Source organism: Globicephala melas, chromosome 18 (genome assembly GCF_963455315.2).
Source record: "Globicephala melas chromosome 18, mGloMel1.2, whole genome shotgun sequence".
In the NCBI taxonomy this organism is placed as follows: Eukaryota; Metazoa; Chordata; class Mammalia; order Artiodactyla; family Delphinidae; genus Globicephala; species Globicephala melas.
The window spans coordinates 78,576,987-78,596,157 of NC_083331.1; the positions used below are offsets into that span (position 1 = coordinate 78,576,987).

At 58.2% G+C, this 19,171-nt stretch overlaps 1 protein-coding gene and 1 long non-coding RNA gene across 3 annotated transcripts in view; one reads left to right on the forward strand and one right to left on the reverse strand.

Annotated features, from left to right (window-relative positions):
• Positions 1-10,672, reverse strand: part of GAS6 (growth arrest specific 6) — a 32,930-nt gene extending 22,258 nt beyond the window's left edge. The window contains exons 1-2 of one of the 2 annotated variants that reach the window (XM_030856656.3): positions 10,475-10,670; positions 10,121-10,287 (exon numbers count right to left, since the gene is read on the reverse strand). In XM_030856656.3, the coding sequence (XP_030712516.1) occupies positions 10,121-10,287; positions 10,475-10,547 (240 nt within the window). In that variant the 5' untranslated portion in view covers positions 10,548-10,670. Of the gene's footprint in view, positions 1-10,120; positions 10,288-10,474 lie in introns of both variants that reach the window. The other variant, XM_030856658.3, reaches the window with a different exon arrangement.
• Positions 10,673-10,823: 151 nt separating this feature from the next.
• On the forward strand, positions 10,824-18,916 carry LOC132593867 (uncharacterized). Its single transcript, XR_009559850.1, has 2 exons — positions 10,824-11,015; positions 18,013-18,916. It is a non-coding gene; the product is annotated as an uncharacterized lncRNA (long non-coding RNA).
• The last annotated feature ends 255 nt before the right edge of the window (positions 18,917-19,171 follow it).

The following is a 19,171-nucleotide window of genomic DNA, read 5'->3' on the forward strand; positions in this document are numbered from 1 at the left end:
CTGGGCTTTTATCTGGATTACACAACGTGGCCAGAGTCGCACCTCACACCACAGTGTGGTTACTTCTCAACAGTAAACTGAGAACTCATTACTTCCTTTAGGACATTAACAGCGCTAAGTCATTTCCAAACATCTCTACTCTGACAAACTAGGCTGGGACTTGACTGTCAGGACAACTTTGCTTCCTGACATGAAACGTGTAAAGGTGTTTTCCCTGGGGAACAGTCGGGAGGGCTGACCAATCCTTTGGCCACAGCCTTGCTAGCAAATCTGTCTTCTGGCAGAAGACCGTCAAGGTCACGGCAGCCTGAACTGCCCTTGCCGAGGCTTCAGTTTCCTAAGAGCACGAAGCTCACAGCGGCCCCTGAAGACGCCCTCCTGCAGCTGGGTGCCCCGGCTCCATTGGTCCCGCCCGGGGACCCGGAAGGGCTCCTAACCCCTGGGGCTGGCGTTACACGGCTCCCCACGTGTTCTCCTAGCACGGTTCACACAAAACCCTTTCTTCCTTCCTTTCTCCCCAATTCAGCTAAGATTCTCCAAACCAGGTGCAAAAGACTCCACAAGACAGAAGGAAACACAGACACCACTTCTCAGAACACGGACCTCTGGGATCCCCCAGGCCCTGCTCCACCCAGAGAACCCAGGGCGGACCCTGCAAGGGGGGCAGTCCCCAGAGACACGCCGCGAGGGCACTGGGTCCTCTCCTTCCTCAGACACTGAAGCGCACGTTGCAGGGAGGTCCCGGAACAAAGTCCTGGGTATGACCACCCAGTGGCAGGGGTGACGCTGGGATCAGCCCCGGCCCTGACCCTGAGGCCCTGCTGCAGCTCTGCACGTCTGTGTGTGTGGTTCCCTCGGCTGCACGTACACCCTCCATCCCCATGGCTGTCCCCTCCCACCCCACCTGCACGCATGTGACAGGGACAGCGGCCCGAGCGGGGGGGCCCAGTTCTCCGGGTCCTCTTCACATCAGTGTTAGGATGATACGCGCTGCTCCGGATGCTCAGGGCCCTGGTACGGGCAGCAGCGGCTCTCGGGGGCATGGAGACCCTGGTCCCCTTACCACCGGCCCCTCCCTGCAACCTGCACCTGCCCACGGCACATCCCTCTGCATGTGCTTCCCACCTGCTCTGGGCACCCGCTGCACCCCAGCTGCTGGCGGAGCACGTGCACACAGGCCCTGGGCACCCCCGCACCCCGCCAGGGTCAGCAGGGCCGCAAGGCAGGGGGTGGCAGCCTCCGCTCACCACTCAGCTGCGGGCTGACAGGCTCAGGGGGCTGGGTGACTGCCGAGGCCCAGCGTGCGGCAAGAACCAGGGCAGCAGAGCGGGGCTGGTCCCTCCAAGCACAGGTTGTATGAGTGCAGCTAAAAAGACCCATGTGAGAGGCGTGTTGTGCAAAAACTCCGTGACGTGGCTAAGTACAGTGTCTCCGGCCAGGCATGAACATACTCTTGGAAATGAACCTCGTAAAACAGGTTTGCTTCCAAACACCTCCCCCCACAGCAGAGATCTGCAGTTGCCATCCAGCATCCGCAATCCTCCCTCCAGCCTCAGTAACAGAACTCTGGATCTAGTTAGAGCTGCAATGCACCCAGCTACAGGACTGCACTTCCCAGCCTCCCTTGCAACTAGGGGTGGGCATGTGACTGAATTCTGGCCAATGAGATACACACAGAGAGTGAAATTGAGCAAAGAGAGTGGAGCACTTTGGTTCTCTGGCCTCCTTGCTGGAATGTAGATGTGATGGCTGGTACTCCAGCAACTTGCCCAGTGTATGAGGAGGCCTGGCAGACAAAGGCCATGCACCAGTACAGTGGAGCACAAATAGGTCATGGAGGCCCCTGGGCCCCCACGACTGAGCAGCCCCGGGCAGCCTGCCTCCCACCTTTTACATGAGAGATAAATAAAACTGTCTTGTTTAAACCACTGTTGCTTGCAGTTTCCAAATTTATGAGGCAAAAATCCCAGGCTAGCTGAATTTGAAAAGTGAGTGCAATTTTCACATTTGTAATGACCTGCAAAGTAAAGTTATAAATCTACCGTGAGTCAAGATTTCATGAGTCAGTGAGAATGTTTTGGGAAGTAACCAATGCAAAGGCACTGATAAATCAGGGTTTAGGCCAGTTAACAACGACAGAAGAGAAAGTTCGCAAGTATCACAGACTGACTGCTTCAAGACAGAATAACCTGATTGCCTAGGATTAGCAAAGGCTCGTGGGACTGTGGGTGAAGCTGTCAAACGCTTTTTGCAAAAATGTCTCCATTTATGGTAAGGAGAAAGTAGGCTTTCTAAAAATCATTATTATTTCGAAAAAATGTGCCCTGCCTCTCCCCGAAGTCTTACTTCAATCTTTCTTTGTTCTGAAAATTTAGTGCCTAATTACATTTACAATACAATTTTGTAAAGCATGAAACGGAATAAATTTGTTTTTATAATTTACGGCTTCATTCCTCAAGATGGATCGGTGCCCTCACTGTGTAATCTGATCAGTCTTCAGTGGCTCACTCGAAGTGGCCCTTCCTCCCGTCTAACGTGCTCTCCTGGCGGAGGCTTCTTGGGGCTGCTGGGCTCTCACCTTCACAGCACTGGCTGGTCATCCACAGCTTTGCCCGGAAACCCTTTGTTCTCAAGGCCAAATGCAGCGATGCTGCTCACTTGAGTGGCTGGGGTGCTCACAGGCAGGAGAGGAAACGACTAAGCCACACTGGGTACTACTAAGCCTCACCGGGTACTAAGCCTCACCAGGTACTAAGCCTTCCCTGCCAGGCCTGCCACGTTCTCTCTGGGAAATGTGATTCACGAAGGTGAACCAGCAAAACTTTATTCAAACCATGGCTATGCCGCACTGAGGGATTTCTAAGCACCGGACCCCATGCTAAGTCCTTCCTACACCTTTGTGGTGGCACAACAATGACCCCAAAGACGTCCAGGTCCACCTCCCGGCAGCTGTGAATATGGTGGGCTCCACAGCGAAGGTCAGTGAGGTTGCTGACCGGCTGACCTTGGGAGGAGGTGATTCCCCTGGGCCATCGGGGGCTCAGGGGACCACAGGGTGTGCAAACAAGGAACAGCAAAGGCAGCAACAGATCCAGAAATGGCAACGTAGAAAGAACGCCCACCTGCCGGCCAGGAGGATGGAGGAGGGGCCCGAGCCAGGGACGCGGCGCCTGCAGAATCTGGAATAGGCAGGCGTGGGCTCCCTACTGGGGCCTCCAGAAGGGAGCGGCCCCAAGAGACGCATTTCAGACTCTGGCCTCCGGAAGGGTAAGCTTGTGCTGAAGTGTCACAGCAGTGAGGAAACGACATCTTCCCTGGAGTCAGGCAGGGACGCTCCTGTCCCCTCCGACCTGTCCCTGCCGACACGTGGCAGCTGGCCTTGCGGAGCTCAGGCAGCGCGGGACCAGGCGGAGGGACGACGCTGTCTGCCTCCCACCCGCAAAGCCATGCCCACCAGCCCCTAGAGGGATGCCAGCCCCTAGCAGGGCGCCAGCGAGCAGAGTGTGTCCCCCAGGACCTGTGGAGCAAAGGGGCAGAGCGGGAACCAGGGGGCTCTGGGCAGGGACGCGGCCCTCGTGGTCTCCAGCGCCAGGAAGGGGCTTGCTGGGCAGCCTGGCTGGGGGCTCAGGCGTCATCCCAAAGCCACAGGGAGAGACCGTACGTGGCTGCTTGGCAGTGTGAATGGGGACCGAGGCCCAGCAGGTGGGACGGAACGTCGGCCTGTCCTGGGAGGGCCCCGAGGAGGCAGAAGTGGTAGCACCAGAGATGCTCCACGGAGGCCGCAGGACGTGTGCTGCGGGGGGGTGGGGGGGAGCGGGGGGCCGCAGGCTTTGTCCAGAGGCTGAGAGGCCGCAGCGGCACCGACAGGAGAGGGGAAGGAGGTGAGAAGCCAGAGAGAGTGAGTAGGAGGGACGAGGAAAGTGGACATCGCCCGGGGATCAGGGAGGAGCTGGCGACCACCCGTCCCTTCGCAGGGACCCACACAGGCTGGGCTGCAGAGGACTCGTGCTGCGGGTGAGATGGGCAGGCGAGGGTGGCATGGTCAGGTCAGAAACGCAATGTTACCTGTTTACGTGAATTCAGGAAAACCAAAATGATGTATTTTCCCATCATGCAAAACCCCCAAATAAAATGCTGGACAGAGTACAGGGTGACAAGTTATCAGGGCAAACAGCGCAGCTCCAACACAGCCTTTGTGCAAAGGTAGTGTGTCCAGGAGGCCCTGAGAGCAGGCTGTGCAGACGGGACCCAGGCTCGCCCTGGAGGCCACAGACACCTGGGCTCAGGGGTCAGCCCTGAGTTCCCCCTGGTCCTCCCACTAATGACCTGACTCCCTTGAGTCTGTCGATCCCCGGGCTGCAGCTCAGGGGCGCCTCCACGGGATGGCTCAGGCTCTCGCCCGAAGCAGCATTCTGAGGTCCCGTGACAGATTCTGTGAGTGCGCAGCTCCAGCCCGTTCCTGGCCTCTGGAAGGGGATGGAAGGGCACCTCGGCCCCTTCGGGTCCCTGCTGAACCACGGCCCCGCACACGTGAGCGTTCAATTCTGAGCAGCACAGGATGGGCTGGTGTGAACGAGGAGAGACTCAGAGGAGGCATGTGGTGGGTGCAGACCTGGGTCAGGGGTCAGGGGTCAGAGTTTGCCACACCCCACGGGAGAAGGCGCCCTGCCCCCGACAACTGCCAACAGCCACCTCCTAACACGTTTTCCATTTCAACCCGAAGCATCGCACTAAAGAAACGTGTGTCCAAACCACAGAGGCCCCTGGGGGCTGTACCTGTGGCTGTGCTGGGCAGGCGGCCCCAGCCTGGCCTCCGGCCCCGTGGCTGCAGCAGTGACCTTCCCGGACGCCCTGGGAGCTGGTCCAGCCCAGCTGTGGGATTTCCACAGGGCACAGCATTCCCAGAAGAGGTCCTCAGAGAACTGGGTTTAGGTGGTAGGGTTTGGGGACAGATGTGGAAAGAATGTATTTTATTATCATGGGCACTAACTGGAAGGAGACAAATTTCACCTAGAATTTTGGAAGAAAAACAGAAAGTCCAAGAAAATAACAAGTGTGATGGAAACACATCACTACCTCCTTTGAAGGACGTGTTTTTAACTGGTGCAAAAGTGCCTTTCTCAGAGGCAGATAAAGAACTCCGTCCACTTCCAACACCTCCTTAAAACTGACTTTAAAACTTAATAAACTGCACTCTCTCGGGGTCAAAATTTACAGGTGTACACGCACCAGGATCGCAACGAAATCACTGGACTAAAACAACCACCCAAGGGGCAGAGTATTCCCAACATCAAATATCAAACCACAGCCAAGTCTGCATCACAGAAGCAGCAGCACGAAGACGCCAGACACCTGCCAGTGCAGCCAGGGCAAAGTAACCGCCTGGCCGGGTTCGCGACGTCCTGGCCCAGCACCTCAGAACCTCGAGAAACAGGCCAGAAGCATCAGCTTCTCAAAGGGCGTGTTCTTCCTAAGTCCCATAGGCAGACCTGCGGTGACTTTCAAAACGTCTTGAATTGGTTTTCCAGACGTTAAGCCCGCAGGCTGGGACGAGGTGTCTTGTAGGGGGCTGCCCTGTCATTACACTGCAGGGCCAGCTCCGGGCCGGGCAGACCCCCGGGACTAAAACAAGCACATCTGTAGGCACAGGGGCAGCCAAGGGGGTCCAGACGGAGCCTGTCTCTCCCTCAAGGCCACCCGGGGGGCGGCAGGCCCCGCGCTGGGGGCCTGAATGCGGGCCCGTCTAACCAGCCGTCCGCGGGCCTCTGAGCCGTGCCGAGCCAGCTCTGGAGAAAACATTACGACTCGGAGACCCTGCCCTGCCCGGCCAGCTTCCTTGGGCCTCCAGGGGAGGAAGCCCTGGAGGGACGGGGCCCAGTGGGGAGGCCTGGGCAGCCCCGGGGCAAGGGGCCGCCCAGGCGCACAGGAGCTGGGGCTGGATCTGCACAGGGAGGGCGCCTGGTCACACTCCTCGACGGACCCCGGTGTGGCACGGAGGAGCGGGGCGTGTGCAAGTGCGTGTCTGAGCGTCCAAGTGAGTGTTAGGGGCTGCTGTCCAGGCATGGGGGGCAGGGGGCCCGAGGCTGTCCTGGAGGTCACTGGGGGTGACGAGGGCCCCCTCCCCGCTCCTGTTGGGACCCCTGAGACCCCTTAGGCCACCCCAACAGGGGAGACTTGAGGGAGGGGCTTCCACCTCCCTCGGGGTTGCCCCTCCCCAAGCTGTCCCCAGAGACTCTGGGGTCTCAGGAAGACAGGTGTCCCTGGAGGGCAGACGCAGTTCAAGACAAGGCGGCAGCCCTGCAGGGCTCTGAAACTGACTGCACCCCGAAAACCCTCCTGGGTAGGGAAGTATCACCACCACTGGGCCCCCATGTCTGAGAGAGCGGGGGTGGGGTGGGGGGAGAGAGACAGAGACAGACAGAGAGACAAGTAGACACCACCAGACAGAGACAGAGAGAGACACGGGGTGTGGGGTGAACATGCGAGGTCAGAGGTCAGGCTTGGGCTGCACTGGAGGCAGAGGGGCCCTGTGGGTGGGATGCCGGCCGAGCTGCAAACACTGTGAATATTGTTGTTTGCATCTCAAACTAACCAAGGTGATGGCGTCAAGGCCCAGGACCTGGAATTCCTCCCGACCCACAGGCCTCGGGCGGCACTGGTGCTGGGAGGTGGTGACCCATGCGGGGCCGCAGGTCGGGCTGGGTAAGTCTTTCGTCCAGAATCCTTTCTGGAGGCCACGGGCAATGGTATCGGTGTCTGGAACCCACTGGTCTTAAAGGACTTAAGCGGGAAGGTGACTGCTGGGCTGGCCCGGTGAGCTTCTGGGAGAGCTCCGGAGACCCAGCAGGGGTGCCTGGGGGCCTGGCACCCAGAGTCCTCTGGACAAGAGGCCAGAACGAGGGAAATGCCAGGAAGAGAGGGTAACAATGCGAAAGGAAAACGAGATAAGGATGGAATCTAATCGCAGGCTCTGGGGGGAGGGCAGGGCGGGGACACTCCCCCCGCGGCCCCAAAGAATGTGGAGGAGACCCTGGTCAGCAGGAGGGAGGCAGGCGACACCTGCATCAGGAAGGCCCCCAGGCTCCCGTAACCCCAGGAGTCGGGAAGGTGCCCACAGCTACCTGCTCAAAGGAGAGCTCTACCCGTCAGACGCCTCCATCCCCAAAGAGGAAGACGGCCCAGGCCCAGGGTGGAACAACCCGCCCGGCAGGAAGAGCCTAGAACACACCCAGCACAGAGGGCACAGCCTCCGGATTCCAGGGGCGGCTTGCCGTCCAGAGGGCCGGCTGCAGGTGCCCCAGCCCCCAGCTCAGGGGGCAGGGCGTCCTCCCCCTTCCCCCCCGCCCCCCGGCCCCCAGAGCCCCAGGAACTGAACAGGAAAGACAGTGCGGCCTCCTCTGCTCCAACAGGTGCGTGTGGCTGCAACGGCCAGACACACAGAGGACAGGCCAGCCCCAGAGGTGACCCTGGCAGGTAAGGACTGGCTTCTCCTACAAGCACCCCCCTGAGCAGGCGAGCGGATCACAGCCCAGCGGATGCTGTGATCACATCACACATCGGGACGCTGGCGGGAGGTCCCGTGACGGTCACAGAACCAGGTCCTGGTGACTTTTGAACTAAGGTCAGGGCGCTCATCCTGGGTCACCCCCGCGAACACTCACAAGGAACAACATTTGAAGGCGAGGAATTGATGTTTCTCAAGAGAGCCCCAAACTGTGTGGGGCAGAGGGACCCACTGGTAATGTCACAGGACGGCCTCATTCAAAAGCACTGTTTCTCCAAAGGTGTATTAGCAGTGAGCTGTGTTTGGAGGGTTTCCCAGGGATCCCAGGTCCCTGGAATCTGGGACCTCCCCAAAGTGAGGGAAAGGATGGTGTGGACACCTGGAGGGGCAGCTGGTCGACCAGAGCGGGGCCGGACATGCAGGAGCCCCTCACCACCAGCCTCAACCCACGCCTAGCTGGGCTCCTCCCAGCCCTCCACAGCACCTCCTGGGGAAAAGGACAACAAGCCAAGGGCCAGACCAGACAGAGCAAGCAGCCTGCACAGCGGTCTACACAGGGGGCAAGGTGCGGGCTGAGATGCGGGGGTTTGCACTGACTGCAAGGGAAGCTGGTAAATAAAGGGAAAGATGTGATTACGATTTGGGGGTGGGGGTCAGAAAGGAGGACAGAAGTCTGGAAAGTTACAGATGGCTTTGATATGAAAGGAGTTCACAAATTCCCGATGGGGTAGACGGGGTGGATGTGAGAGAGGACGCCCCCAGCGTCACAGCAACTCCACCTCGGCAGGGAGGGAAGTCAGGACGCTGAGGGAAGTACAAAGTCCCTGCACAGAAATGGCGGCGCCTCATTAAAGTCATGGGCTGTGAGCACGGCTTCCTTGTCTCGTCTTCATTTCATCCATTGTAGACAAAGTTATAATTAAAACGTAAGTCACAGGGGGGATGGCTCTGGGAAGGGTGGCGCAGCGGTTAGTGTGCAGTGTGCCCAGGCCCAAGGCCTTTCCATCCTGGAAAGCAGGGACGGGGGCAGGGCAGGGGCAGGCCGGCGTGGGTGGTGGCCTTGTTGCTCTCAAGTCTCGTCACCCGCAAGCCCATCCCACACTCTGTACAAGCCAGCGCTCCAGGCTGGGCCTGGGGCTGGCGGGACTGCAGCCGGCACACAATCCCGCAGCAGGGCAGGGACACAGCCCACTGCGGGACCTTCAGAACTCCTCCGCAGGTGCCATGCCAGCTCCTCTGGGCCACCGGGACTCACCATCAAAGAAACGGGCAAACAGGCCAGAAGAGACCGGTGGCAAAACAAACGGCGGGGCTGCGGACACTGAGGACAGAGTCGCAGCAGAAGCGCCTGTCACGGCTCAGCCACCGCCGCCGCGCGCTGGGCCAGAGGGAAGGTGGGCACAGCTGGGCCATCCCTGTATAAAGCTTGTTTCGGAAAGGGGACTGAAGGGATGGTCAAACCAACCGGTCAGAAACGGGAGTCAAAGTAAAAGCCCACGGGCCTCACAGCCGTTTGTTTATTACACGAGACTTATTTCATCCCAGAAGAATCCTTTAGAAGAAAATTTCCCGTAGAACCAAAACCAGCTGTGAAATCACCCTGACCTCTCGGTGTGAAGCGATGCAGTGTAAGCCCACCCCATCTCCATCAGTCCTACTTCCCAAAGACAGGCGCGCGCCAGGTCCCCCAGGGCACCGCCACCCCCTCTCCCCTCCCCGAAGATGGTACGGCTCCTGCGCTGACGCGGAGGCCACACCGGGGCTGCTCCCTGCGGTCGGGTGCCAGCCACCCCGCATTCTCCGAGGACATTATTAATAGAAATCTGTCCTGAGCCAGCCCGTCGGGCTCCTGAAGGCACCAGCTGCTTCGGCGAGTGCAGCTTTCCGCAGGGGCTGCGCACCGGCGGCGGGACCTGGGCCCGTCCCTGCTGTCCACTCGGACCGCCCCCGACCCTCCACGGTACGTGTTCCAGCTCTACTCCCGTCCTCCTGCCGCGGGAGCCGCTGCTGCCAGCAATTCCAGCCCTCACGCCTTTGAAGCTAAAGCTCTGTCGCTCCTGCTGCGGATCAGGGCGCTGTGAGCAGCTCCCCCCGCTCCAGTCTAGCTAAGGGGGCGGGGAGGTAGGAAACTGATCTTCTTTTTAAACCATTTATTTCTTTTACATTTTAAAACGGACCCTGCGGCATCCCGGTTGAGCTGTCATATCACTGCACGGTTCTTTCAAAGCGGCTGCTTTCACAGGCTTGCCGAGGGAAGAGGACTGCAGGGCGTCCGCAGGACCTCCCGCCGACATCCGCCACCCCCCTCCAGCTAAGGCGGCACCTGGCGTCACCAGCAGAACTGGGCCTCGGAAGGAGGAGTCTTGAGGGTGGGCCCGGGTCCCGGCGCCTAAGACCCTGCCCTTCCGCCGCGCCGACCGCCCCCCTAATAAGGGTCTGGATGTGCCCTGCAGCCGAAGGACTTGCCGCAGACGCCGAGGCTCCCAGCCGTGCGCGCACGGACGGTGTCCCCGGAAATGCGGCGCCGCAGGGACGGCGCTCGAGGGGACCCGGCTGCCCTGCTCCACCTCGCGGTCCCAGGCGCCGGGCGCACACCTCCCCCGCCCGCGCGCTCACCGTCTCGGGGTCGTTCTCGAACACTTCCCGGGCCTCCTCCTGGCTGCACAGCTCCTCGATGCACTCCCTCTCCAGGTGGCCCTGCTTGGCCTCCTCGAAGACCTGGTAGGCGCGGCGCTGCCTGGGCCTCAGGAACTGCGCCGCCTCGCGCGCCCGCAGGATCACAGCTTCCCGGGCGCGGGCGGGAGAGAGCGGGGACACGCCGTCAGCGCGGCGGGGCCAGGGCGCACGGGGTCGGCGTGCACGGGGCCGGGTCTGGGCGCGGGCACCGGGGCTCCCCTCGCCCCCGGGGTGGCGGGGTGTTGGGACGGGTACCCCGGCCCAGCCCGCGCCGCGGCCTCGCGCGGTACTCACTGTGCGCGGACTCGGAGGCCAGCAGCAGCAGCAGCAGCGCAGTGCCCAGGGTGGCGGCGGGCCCGGGCGGCATGGCGGGCGGGGACGGGGACGACGGCCGGGACTGAGACCGGGGCCGGCAGCCGGGCGCGCGCGGTCAGAGCGCCCGCGGGGCCGTGGCGAGGCGCGGGCGCCGCGGGGCGATGGCTCCGGTCATCCCGTGCGGGCGGCTCTGAAGGTCACATCCCGGCGGCTGCACCGCGGCGCTCGCGCGGGGCTGGGCGGGGGCGGCGGCGGGGGCGGGGCGCGCGGGCAGGACCGGCCTCCGGGCCGCGCGGTGCGGGCGGGGCGCGCGGGCCGCCGCCGCCGCCGCCGGGCCGAGCCGGTTTTCTCCGGGAAGATCAAAGCCCGGAGGGGAAGCGGGTCGTCGGGACGAGGGAGGGGACCCGCCCCACCGCCGCCGCCGCCGCCGCCCTTGTGCAGGAGCCTCTCCCCAGTCAGTGGTTAAGTGTCTGTAATCGGGATGTAGACGCGACGAAGTCACACGGGTCCAACCTGACAGGTACAGTTTGACCATTTACCGGATTCAAACCTCTTTCCGCCGCCCCCCCCGACCCCACCCCAAATCTACTACATCCTTTTTGGAGTCTTCATTCTGGGGCACATTTTCTCAAGACTTAAAACCCACCAAAGAAAAGATGAACTGAAGTCAAACCGAGTCCCAGTGGGGTCCGGGGAGCCAGATTGAATGATGTCCATTTGTAATCTCTGTTTTCATAGTGATGACATTGGAAACCTTGAGGGTTCCCAGTAGATATTTCAGCTGAAAGCAGCATTCTGTTAGTTCTCGGAGACCAAGACTTTCTGTCTCTCGTCCCAGAATATTTCGCAAAGTCACAGGCAAAAAAAACCACACACACAAACAAGCAAAACCAAAACATAGCGGACCACTCGGGGGACCGAAGCGGACAGCGAGCCCGGCACCGCGGGGAGGGGGCCTGCGCCGCCCCCTGGGGAATCCTGCCGCGGAAACCGCGCCCCAAGGGGAAGGTGAAAGGGCAGCCTCCCCCAACTGGGCGGCCGGTGGGCTCAGCGCGGGGTCCGCACCGGTTCTTCCGCCTTCCGTTGTGGGAGGATGAACTGGCGCTGCTGGTAGATGCTTTGACGTCACAGGTTTGAAGGTGGGGTAGTGAGCATTAATATGTTAAATTCAAGGAGAAGGATGTTCTCCAGAAGGCTCTGCAAAGAGAATTAACAATTTAATAGCTGGGTCGTCTGCACCTGTGCCTGAACTAGTTCCGGGGCCTTCCTTGTCAACCGGCGATTCCAACGCCTAGTGTCTCAAAGGCTGCTTAAACACGGAGGTGCTCACACAGAATACTGACCACATTAATCTTCCTGCTCGTCCTTCTTAAGGAGAAGCCCTGGCTTCAGAAATCTGGGTGGGGTGGAAAATTCTTCAGTACGGATTTCCGCCAGATCTTTAATTAATTAGTGACACTTCTGTTGTTGGAGATCATTGAGCTTCTTGGATCTGTGAATTTACAGTTTTCATCAAATTTGGAAAAAAAAATTGGCCATTTTTTTTTCAAATATTGCTTTATGTCTCTCCGACCTTTCCTCCCTTTTGGGAACTCCAGTGGCCCCTGCGTACAGCCACTTGAAGTTTTCCCAGAGCTCACTGAACGCTCCGGTTTACATTTTTACATCTTTTCCCGCCTCTGTATTATTTTGATAGTTTCTATTGTTATGCTTTCTTTTGCTGATCTCTAGAGGTTTGCCTGAAACCTTTTTGGGCAGAAGCAGAGCGAAATGGTTTCAGCTCAGGGCTGAAGCTCCACGGCAGAGTCCTTGTCAGTTTCTCCAATGCCCATGAGTGTAAGGTCCCGCTCTGGCGGAAGAGACTGCAACTGTTCCCCGCCCGTGAGAACCGCGGGCTTGGGCCCTCTAACCATTTCCCAGCCTTGGGAGTCTCTGCCCAACCTTGTGATCGTTCAGCCGAAGAGCTGAGGGGCCTCCGCAGATCCCACAAGTCCCTTCTCGGGCAGCACTCTCCTCTCGTGCTCTGCAGGGAGTCAGCAGACTGCGGTGCCCTCCACCCAAGGTAGCCGCAGCGGGAGAGATCCCGGTGGGAGCCGGGCAGTGCTAGGGCCCACCTTCACCTGTGTCCTGTCCCTCTGTTGCCTGATGTCACTGTCTGGAATACTGTCATTTCATAGATCTGTCTGTTTTTTTAGTAGTTTCAGACTCGGCCTGGTAAATCAGACAGGAAGTTGAATCTGGGCCGTGTGACTCTGTCTTGTCCAGAAGCAGAGGCCTCCAGTCATATTTTAATGAAGTTTTTAGAAGTTCAAACCATGTTTTGTACCCACTGGTAGGTACTTAGTATTTTGTTAACCTGCAGTTTTTACTGATGCAGGATAGAGGGTAGCAGAGATTTATCAGATGGGAGTTCTTATTTCCACTGTAATTCTCTGAGGACACACTGGATCATGGTGTAAAATGTATTCATTACCGTGGGTTATGGTCTGAAAGTTTGAGAAACACTGCTTACCACCGTGAATCAGGTGGTCAGACCCCACTGAGGTGAAAGTTCTTTTGTGGAAAAGCCCTTCAGGGCCTTCCTGCGGGGGAACCAACTTGTCCCGGTTTTCTAGGGATGTTCCCAGTTTAGCCCTGGGTCCCAGGACCCCCCTCAGCCCAGGGCAGATCAGGGCGGTCGCTCCCCCTCCTCTGCCCGGTTGGGGGCCCCTTGGCGGCCTGTGACTTACAAGCGTTTTTGTGCCAAGTGTCCACGTGTAAGTGGTTTTGTGGAATGCTCTAGGGGCCCTGCTGGAGGAGCAACACCCATCTCCAGGCAGGGCTGGCTACCCAGCCTGGTTAAGCCCTCCTTGTCTGAAACGTAGAGCCTCAGCCTAGCCTGAGGCCTGGGTACCAGTCCTGGGCCCGGTGAGGTTGCAGAGCTGATGGAGGGAAGGGCCGAGATGTGGTTCACCGCCTCCGGGTAGCGTGGCCTTTGGCAGCCACCTTTCTCCATGCCCAGGTTCCTAATCTATGACGTAGTGCCACACAGGTCCCGCCTCCTGGTATGTGGGACAGTAAGACGAGGTGGTGACTGGGGACTCCGTGGAGGCACGAAGGGAGCAGGGCTGTGGCTTCCGACACGGTCTTTGTCGGGTGTGTCTATTGCTGGAGGGGCTTCCCCTGACCGGGTATTGGTTCAATCTGGAAACGTCCCCACACTCAGGCCTAGCACAGGAGGGACCTCGTGGGACTGAGAATCACGCAGAGGCTGGGGCTCCTGGACGACGGCCCCGTGCCTGGGACAGGGTCAGCTCCCTGATCTGCAGGGCTAGGGGCCGAGACAGGGGTGACGGTGTAGCGGGCTAGAGCACGGACGCTTTGCACCTGCATTTGGGACGCAGCGTGAGCCCTGGGCCGTCTCCCGGCGTAACCTCTGGGACACTTGCGGATTTCAGAGGTGTGTCCATCTGGGCCGGTGCGGCTGCACGTGGAGCCCATTGGTCCAGGCCTGCGCTGACCGCAGGGCTCCGGCGACGCCGGGACTCGCTGGCTTTCCCGCAGGTAACATGTCCTCTGGCAGTGGCGGGGATGGCACAGCTGCTCCGGGCTCGTGCTGTCCCCGCCCCCAGAGGACTCCACGCGTGTGTCTGCAGGGCCCCTGCTGGAATTCCAGGGATGAGTCCGGTCAGCCTGGCGTGGGCGGCGCGCACACCCGGGAGCGGGGGCCCTTCTCCCCCACAATGTCCTGCGCAGTCTGCTCGGCAGCCCTGCCGGCAGGGCAGCGCCCTCTCCAAAAAGGGAAAGTTGCTGGGCAGACAAAATGCAACAGATGCTCGTTATCTAGAAGAACTTTCGTGCTGGAGGTGTAGATGAATGTACCACGACAGGAAAGTTTACATTTTTAGAATTTCTAGATCAGTAGCTTTTTTTCAGAACATTTTTTCCCTTCTGGCTGATAAAATGTTTGTTTGAAAACTATGTAAGTTGGCTTAGACTATATTCTAAAGATCTGAAACCCTGACTCGATTTGCAGGGTTTGGTCTCCTTTTGCTGCAGCGACCTTCAGATGGGGTCACAGTTCATGGGGCCCCTCCTCCTCCGGTGCCAGACACGACCTCTGGTGCCAGGAGATGTGGGACTCGGGGGTCAGGGCAGATCCCTGCTCATCACCCCACAAAGCTCCAGGCGGACTTTTAACTTTATCATTGTGACAAAGATAGGGCTTTTGCAAAGCCTGATAGAAAATGTCTTTTTTGTATCTACGGGCCTCCTGGGTAAATTTTGTTTTAGGTCTGAACACACTTGAAGCAGATTTTAAGTTGAGGCAAAATAACGATGAACGGATTTTTCTGGGTCCTCGTCAGCCTGGCTTCCGGGAGGGTCAGTGGTGTCTTCCCTCTGGTTAGAGGCAGCCCGGCGGGGAGGGCCTGGGCCTCGGCAGGAGGGGGCCGCGGGACACTGGGCGGTGGGCCCGGGAGCCGTGGCGGCGGTGGCAGGCGTGCAGCGGCCGAGAGCAGGGCTGGGCGCTGGCAGCCCAAAGGATCCAGCAGAGCCGGTGGATAGTAGCCTCGTCTATCACCGCGGAGTCGACAGCACCGAAGGTACCCCGGGACCCTGTCCCGCTGCGTGTGGGGATTTCTCCTCACCTTCGGTCTCCCACTCTGTTTTTGTGGTTCCCAATACCTCAGTGTGATACTGACCATCTGTTCAGTTGCCATTTGCCGAAACATCGAAGTTCTCGGGACTTTTCAGTGTGCTGGGAAATGGGACTTGAGGGTGGTGGCAGCCTAGAATGGGGGAGATGCATGGTTGCCAGACCTCTGCTTCCTGCCCCGGGTCCCGGACGCACCCCCGGATCCACGGCTGCCCGAGAGCCCGCCTGTGCGGGATGCAGTCTCCGCGCGGTCCGTGGGCTGTCACGGGTGTCTGGGGACACGCTGTTTACAGTGGCTACCTGTGGAAGGGGGAGGGGATGGTCCCTTTTTACTGTATTGTTGCATCTCTGCACCTGTTCTGTCTTTTACAACGAGCATGTGTTACTGATATAACAAGTCCACAAACACTGGACGTCGGCAAGCCCCTCTGAGGGGGAGGCCCTGTTGCAAAGAGGGGGGCTTTTATAGCAGCTCGGAAGGGAAGCTCTGAGCAGGTAACAGAGGACAGGCTGGCGGTGAGCCTGGGCCCCTCCGCTGGCACCAGGCTTTGCACGTGGACGAAGCACCTTCCCCGGAGCCTCTCCTGGCATCGGGGAGGCCGAGCATGTGCGGTACGGCGTGAGCAGATGTCTGGGGCCAGACAGGCCTAGTCTCAAAGGTGATTAGGGCTGCTTGTTTGCTGGGCTGAATTATTGGATGACTTCTATCTGTAACAGCCATCAGGATCTTTGAAAAGTCATATAACTTAGTTTATTCGTATAGAAAACTATGTCGATGACCGTCTCGTCTGGCAGACTGTCTCTGAAGGCTGAGACGGCTCATTTAATTCCACACAAGGAGTTAGGAGAAGATTCAGGTTTCTCTGGGGAAAGCAGTGTGTGAGCACACAGCCAGGCGCATCAGGGGGCCCGGGGGGGCTGGAGGTGGGTGGTCACCTCCGAGGCTCTCCAGGGAGAGCAGGGCTTCTGCTGTGCCCCGGCCTGGGCCGCTGAGACAGGGGCGGGCGCCCGGTGGGCTACCAGCTGTGTCATTTGTGGCTCAGCTGACGAAGGACGAAAGTCATGATGCTGAGGCAGCTGTGAAGTCCCTGAGGCTCGTCCTCTTTGGTGACGGGGACACACGTGTCAGGGACCAGGAAGATGGGCCTGGGCCTCCTTCATGCGTCACCCCAGCTGCTCTTCTCGTGGGGCTCCAGGCCGGTCCTCTGCGGACCAGGATTTGGCACGTCCCTGCAGGGCAGCGGTGAGAGTGGCGCGCCAGCATCTGGGTCTGATCTGCCTTCCGAGGCTGGTCTCACACAGCGGGATGGGGAAGGCGGTCTGAGGACGGCAGAGTAGGGCACAGCCTCAGGTTTGAACCCACCCACCCGCCGACAGAAACTGAATCTGAGATTGTGAACTCCGGTGAAATGTAGAAGTGCTGGTCTGAGTCCTGACCTTTAAACGAACTGAAGAGCTTTGCTTTAGTTAATGCAGAAAAACCTGGTTTGGCATGAGCTTGACGAGGTCTAGAAATATTCCTCTGGGGGGGATCCAAAGCGTTTACAGCAGCTGCAGGAGCGTGGAGCTGACCCGCTATTGTAACACACGCACAGTCACTTTCTAACCTTCAGGGACAGGCCAGGCGAGAGGTGGCGGTCACAGTGCCCTCGGGAGACCTGTTAGGCCGTCCCAGCACCGCCGAGACTGCAACACATGACCTTGGGGTACATTTCCTGAGGCCCGCAGAGCCAGGTGGACTGTCTTCCCCAGGCTCCTGCCCAGAGCTGCCTTAAGTGATGGTCTGTCCTTCTGTCTGTGGGTGTGACAAAGTGTAGTTTTTAAAATTTCAAAACCTGACTGTCGTGCAGATATAGAACGAACAAGTGTCAAATATTTATTAGGTGATTAACAAGGGAACCAGAAAGTTAAGTTGGTTCAAAGAGCATCTTAAGGATCTGGATGTCCACAGCCATTGAGGGATGTGTGCGCAGGGCTGCTGGGGTGAGTGCAAAACGGGTGAGTGTCCTTCAAGGTCACTAGTATATGTAATTGCATACTGTCTACAGAACACGTCATTAAAATGTACATACAGATTCTGAAGTTACCCTTTCTGGTGGGAGGAGACTGTGTGCCCCTTCGCCCAGAAAGATCTGAGTTCACATATGACCCTGGAGCCCGACCCCGTAATCCACAGGAGGCTGGGCTCAGGTGGAGAGGCCGGCCTGGTGCGCTGGGAAAGGGGACAGAGGTCGGGATGTTCTGGGGTGAGGATGAGCTAATGATGTCCAGGGGTTTAACTTAGGCTCAGCACACGTGTGGCTCGCCAAGTGTGACACAGGCAGCCCTGGGAGCAGCTGCGATTTGGGGGCAGGGTGGCAGCGGCTGGGTGCAGGCGAGGGGCTGCTGCCCTCCAGGCCCCGGCCGAGCCCAGCTCCCCTCCCGCCGCCCAGAAAGCTCACCACGAGCGGCTGACACCCCTGCTTCCTGCCCATTTGTCGAGGACCACGGCAACGCGGAGGGATTTTACGGGCTGCAGAACTCTGCCTGTAAATCGAGTGCGTCTTTGTAAAATGGGGGAGCTCCAAGCTCTGTACGTTGCTCTAATTTTTTATGAAACTCAGGCCAAAGACGTAGTCTAGTTGTTACTGTCACTGCCATTCACACGTAAGAACCCAGTCAATGCATTTCTGTGTCAGAAAAAAATTTGTTTTGCAGAGGAAAATCTTTGAGGACTTAACTGAGCCCCAGGCATCGTGTACGTGCTGGAAACCCGAGATCCGTGGGTGTCCGAGGACTGCGGTGTCGCTGACGGAGGTGGTGGGACACAGCTACGTCTTAAGAGTCGATTGCATTTTGAGCACTTTCATTACATTATTTTGCTTTTATTCCCATTTTACAGACGAGGGGCGTGAGGCTCAGAGAGGGTAAGCATCTTGCCTGGTGTCAGAGGCAGAAGCACTTGAACTGAGTTTGAATCCAGTTCTGCGGAGTTCAGTGTGTCTACGGTCTTTCAGGGCTTCCAGCCCTTCCTGCCATCCATGGAAGGTGGGGATGCTGCTGTCATCTTTCACATTAAGAGACATCTCCACGTCGCCGCTGGGAAACGCGTCCCATCTGACTGATCCAGGTCATCCCATCAGTGTTAACTTCATGCATTCTCTGTGTGTCACACCTTTAGGGAAAGAATCATGCATTGAGGTGAAATCCACAAGAACTTAGGCGTTTCAGTGTGGCGTGTAGTGGATTCACAGTGTTGCACCACCACCCCCCCCGCCCCCCGTGGAGTTCTAGGACATCCCATCACTACAGGGAAACCCTCCCCCAGCCCCTGGCAGCCACAACCTTCTCTCCGTCCCCATGGATGGGCCCCTCTGGAGGTTCCACGTAGCGCGCGCGTGCGACCTGTGTCTTGTGTGACGGGCCTCTTAACACTCAGCTGGCGTTTCCAAGGTTCATCCCGCTTCGGCGCACGCTGGAGCGTCGATGGTTTCTTTGGCTGGAGAATGTTCCATTGTGTGGATGGACCACATTTTGTTTGTCTCTTCATCAGTTGAGAGATTTTTGGGTTGTTTCCACTTTTTGGCTGCTGTGAACACTGGTGTGTGTTCACTGTATTTTCTTGATTTCCACACGTGTCCCCATACGTGTGGCTTTGTCTTTTTTCAGTTAATGGTTATTTTTTTTTCAGAAGTGCATTTTGAAAATATTATCAATGCCTTTATTTCCATTCCATTAAATCCAATAAAGTTAAATTATAATAACTATTCTTTTTGGTATAAATAAAATATTTAAACTTAAAATAACATTGTGAGTTTTAATGTGCCTACTTTTCAATTTTTCAACATCTTTCTCAAATACTTTTAATGTTCCAGAAAAACGATTAAAAACACCCATAAGCACGTGTACCCAGAGGCGTGCGTTCTTCCTTTTGTCTCAGGCCCCTGTGTGCCGCGGCTGGCGCTGGGCACTGCCTGGTGCTAGGGGCACCGGGGGGGTTTGGAGGAAGTAAAAAGTCATCGTCACCATCGTAATTGATAATAATCGGTGTCTGCTAAGGA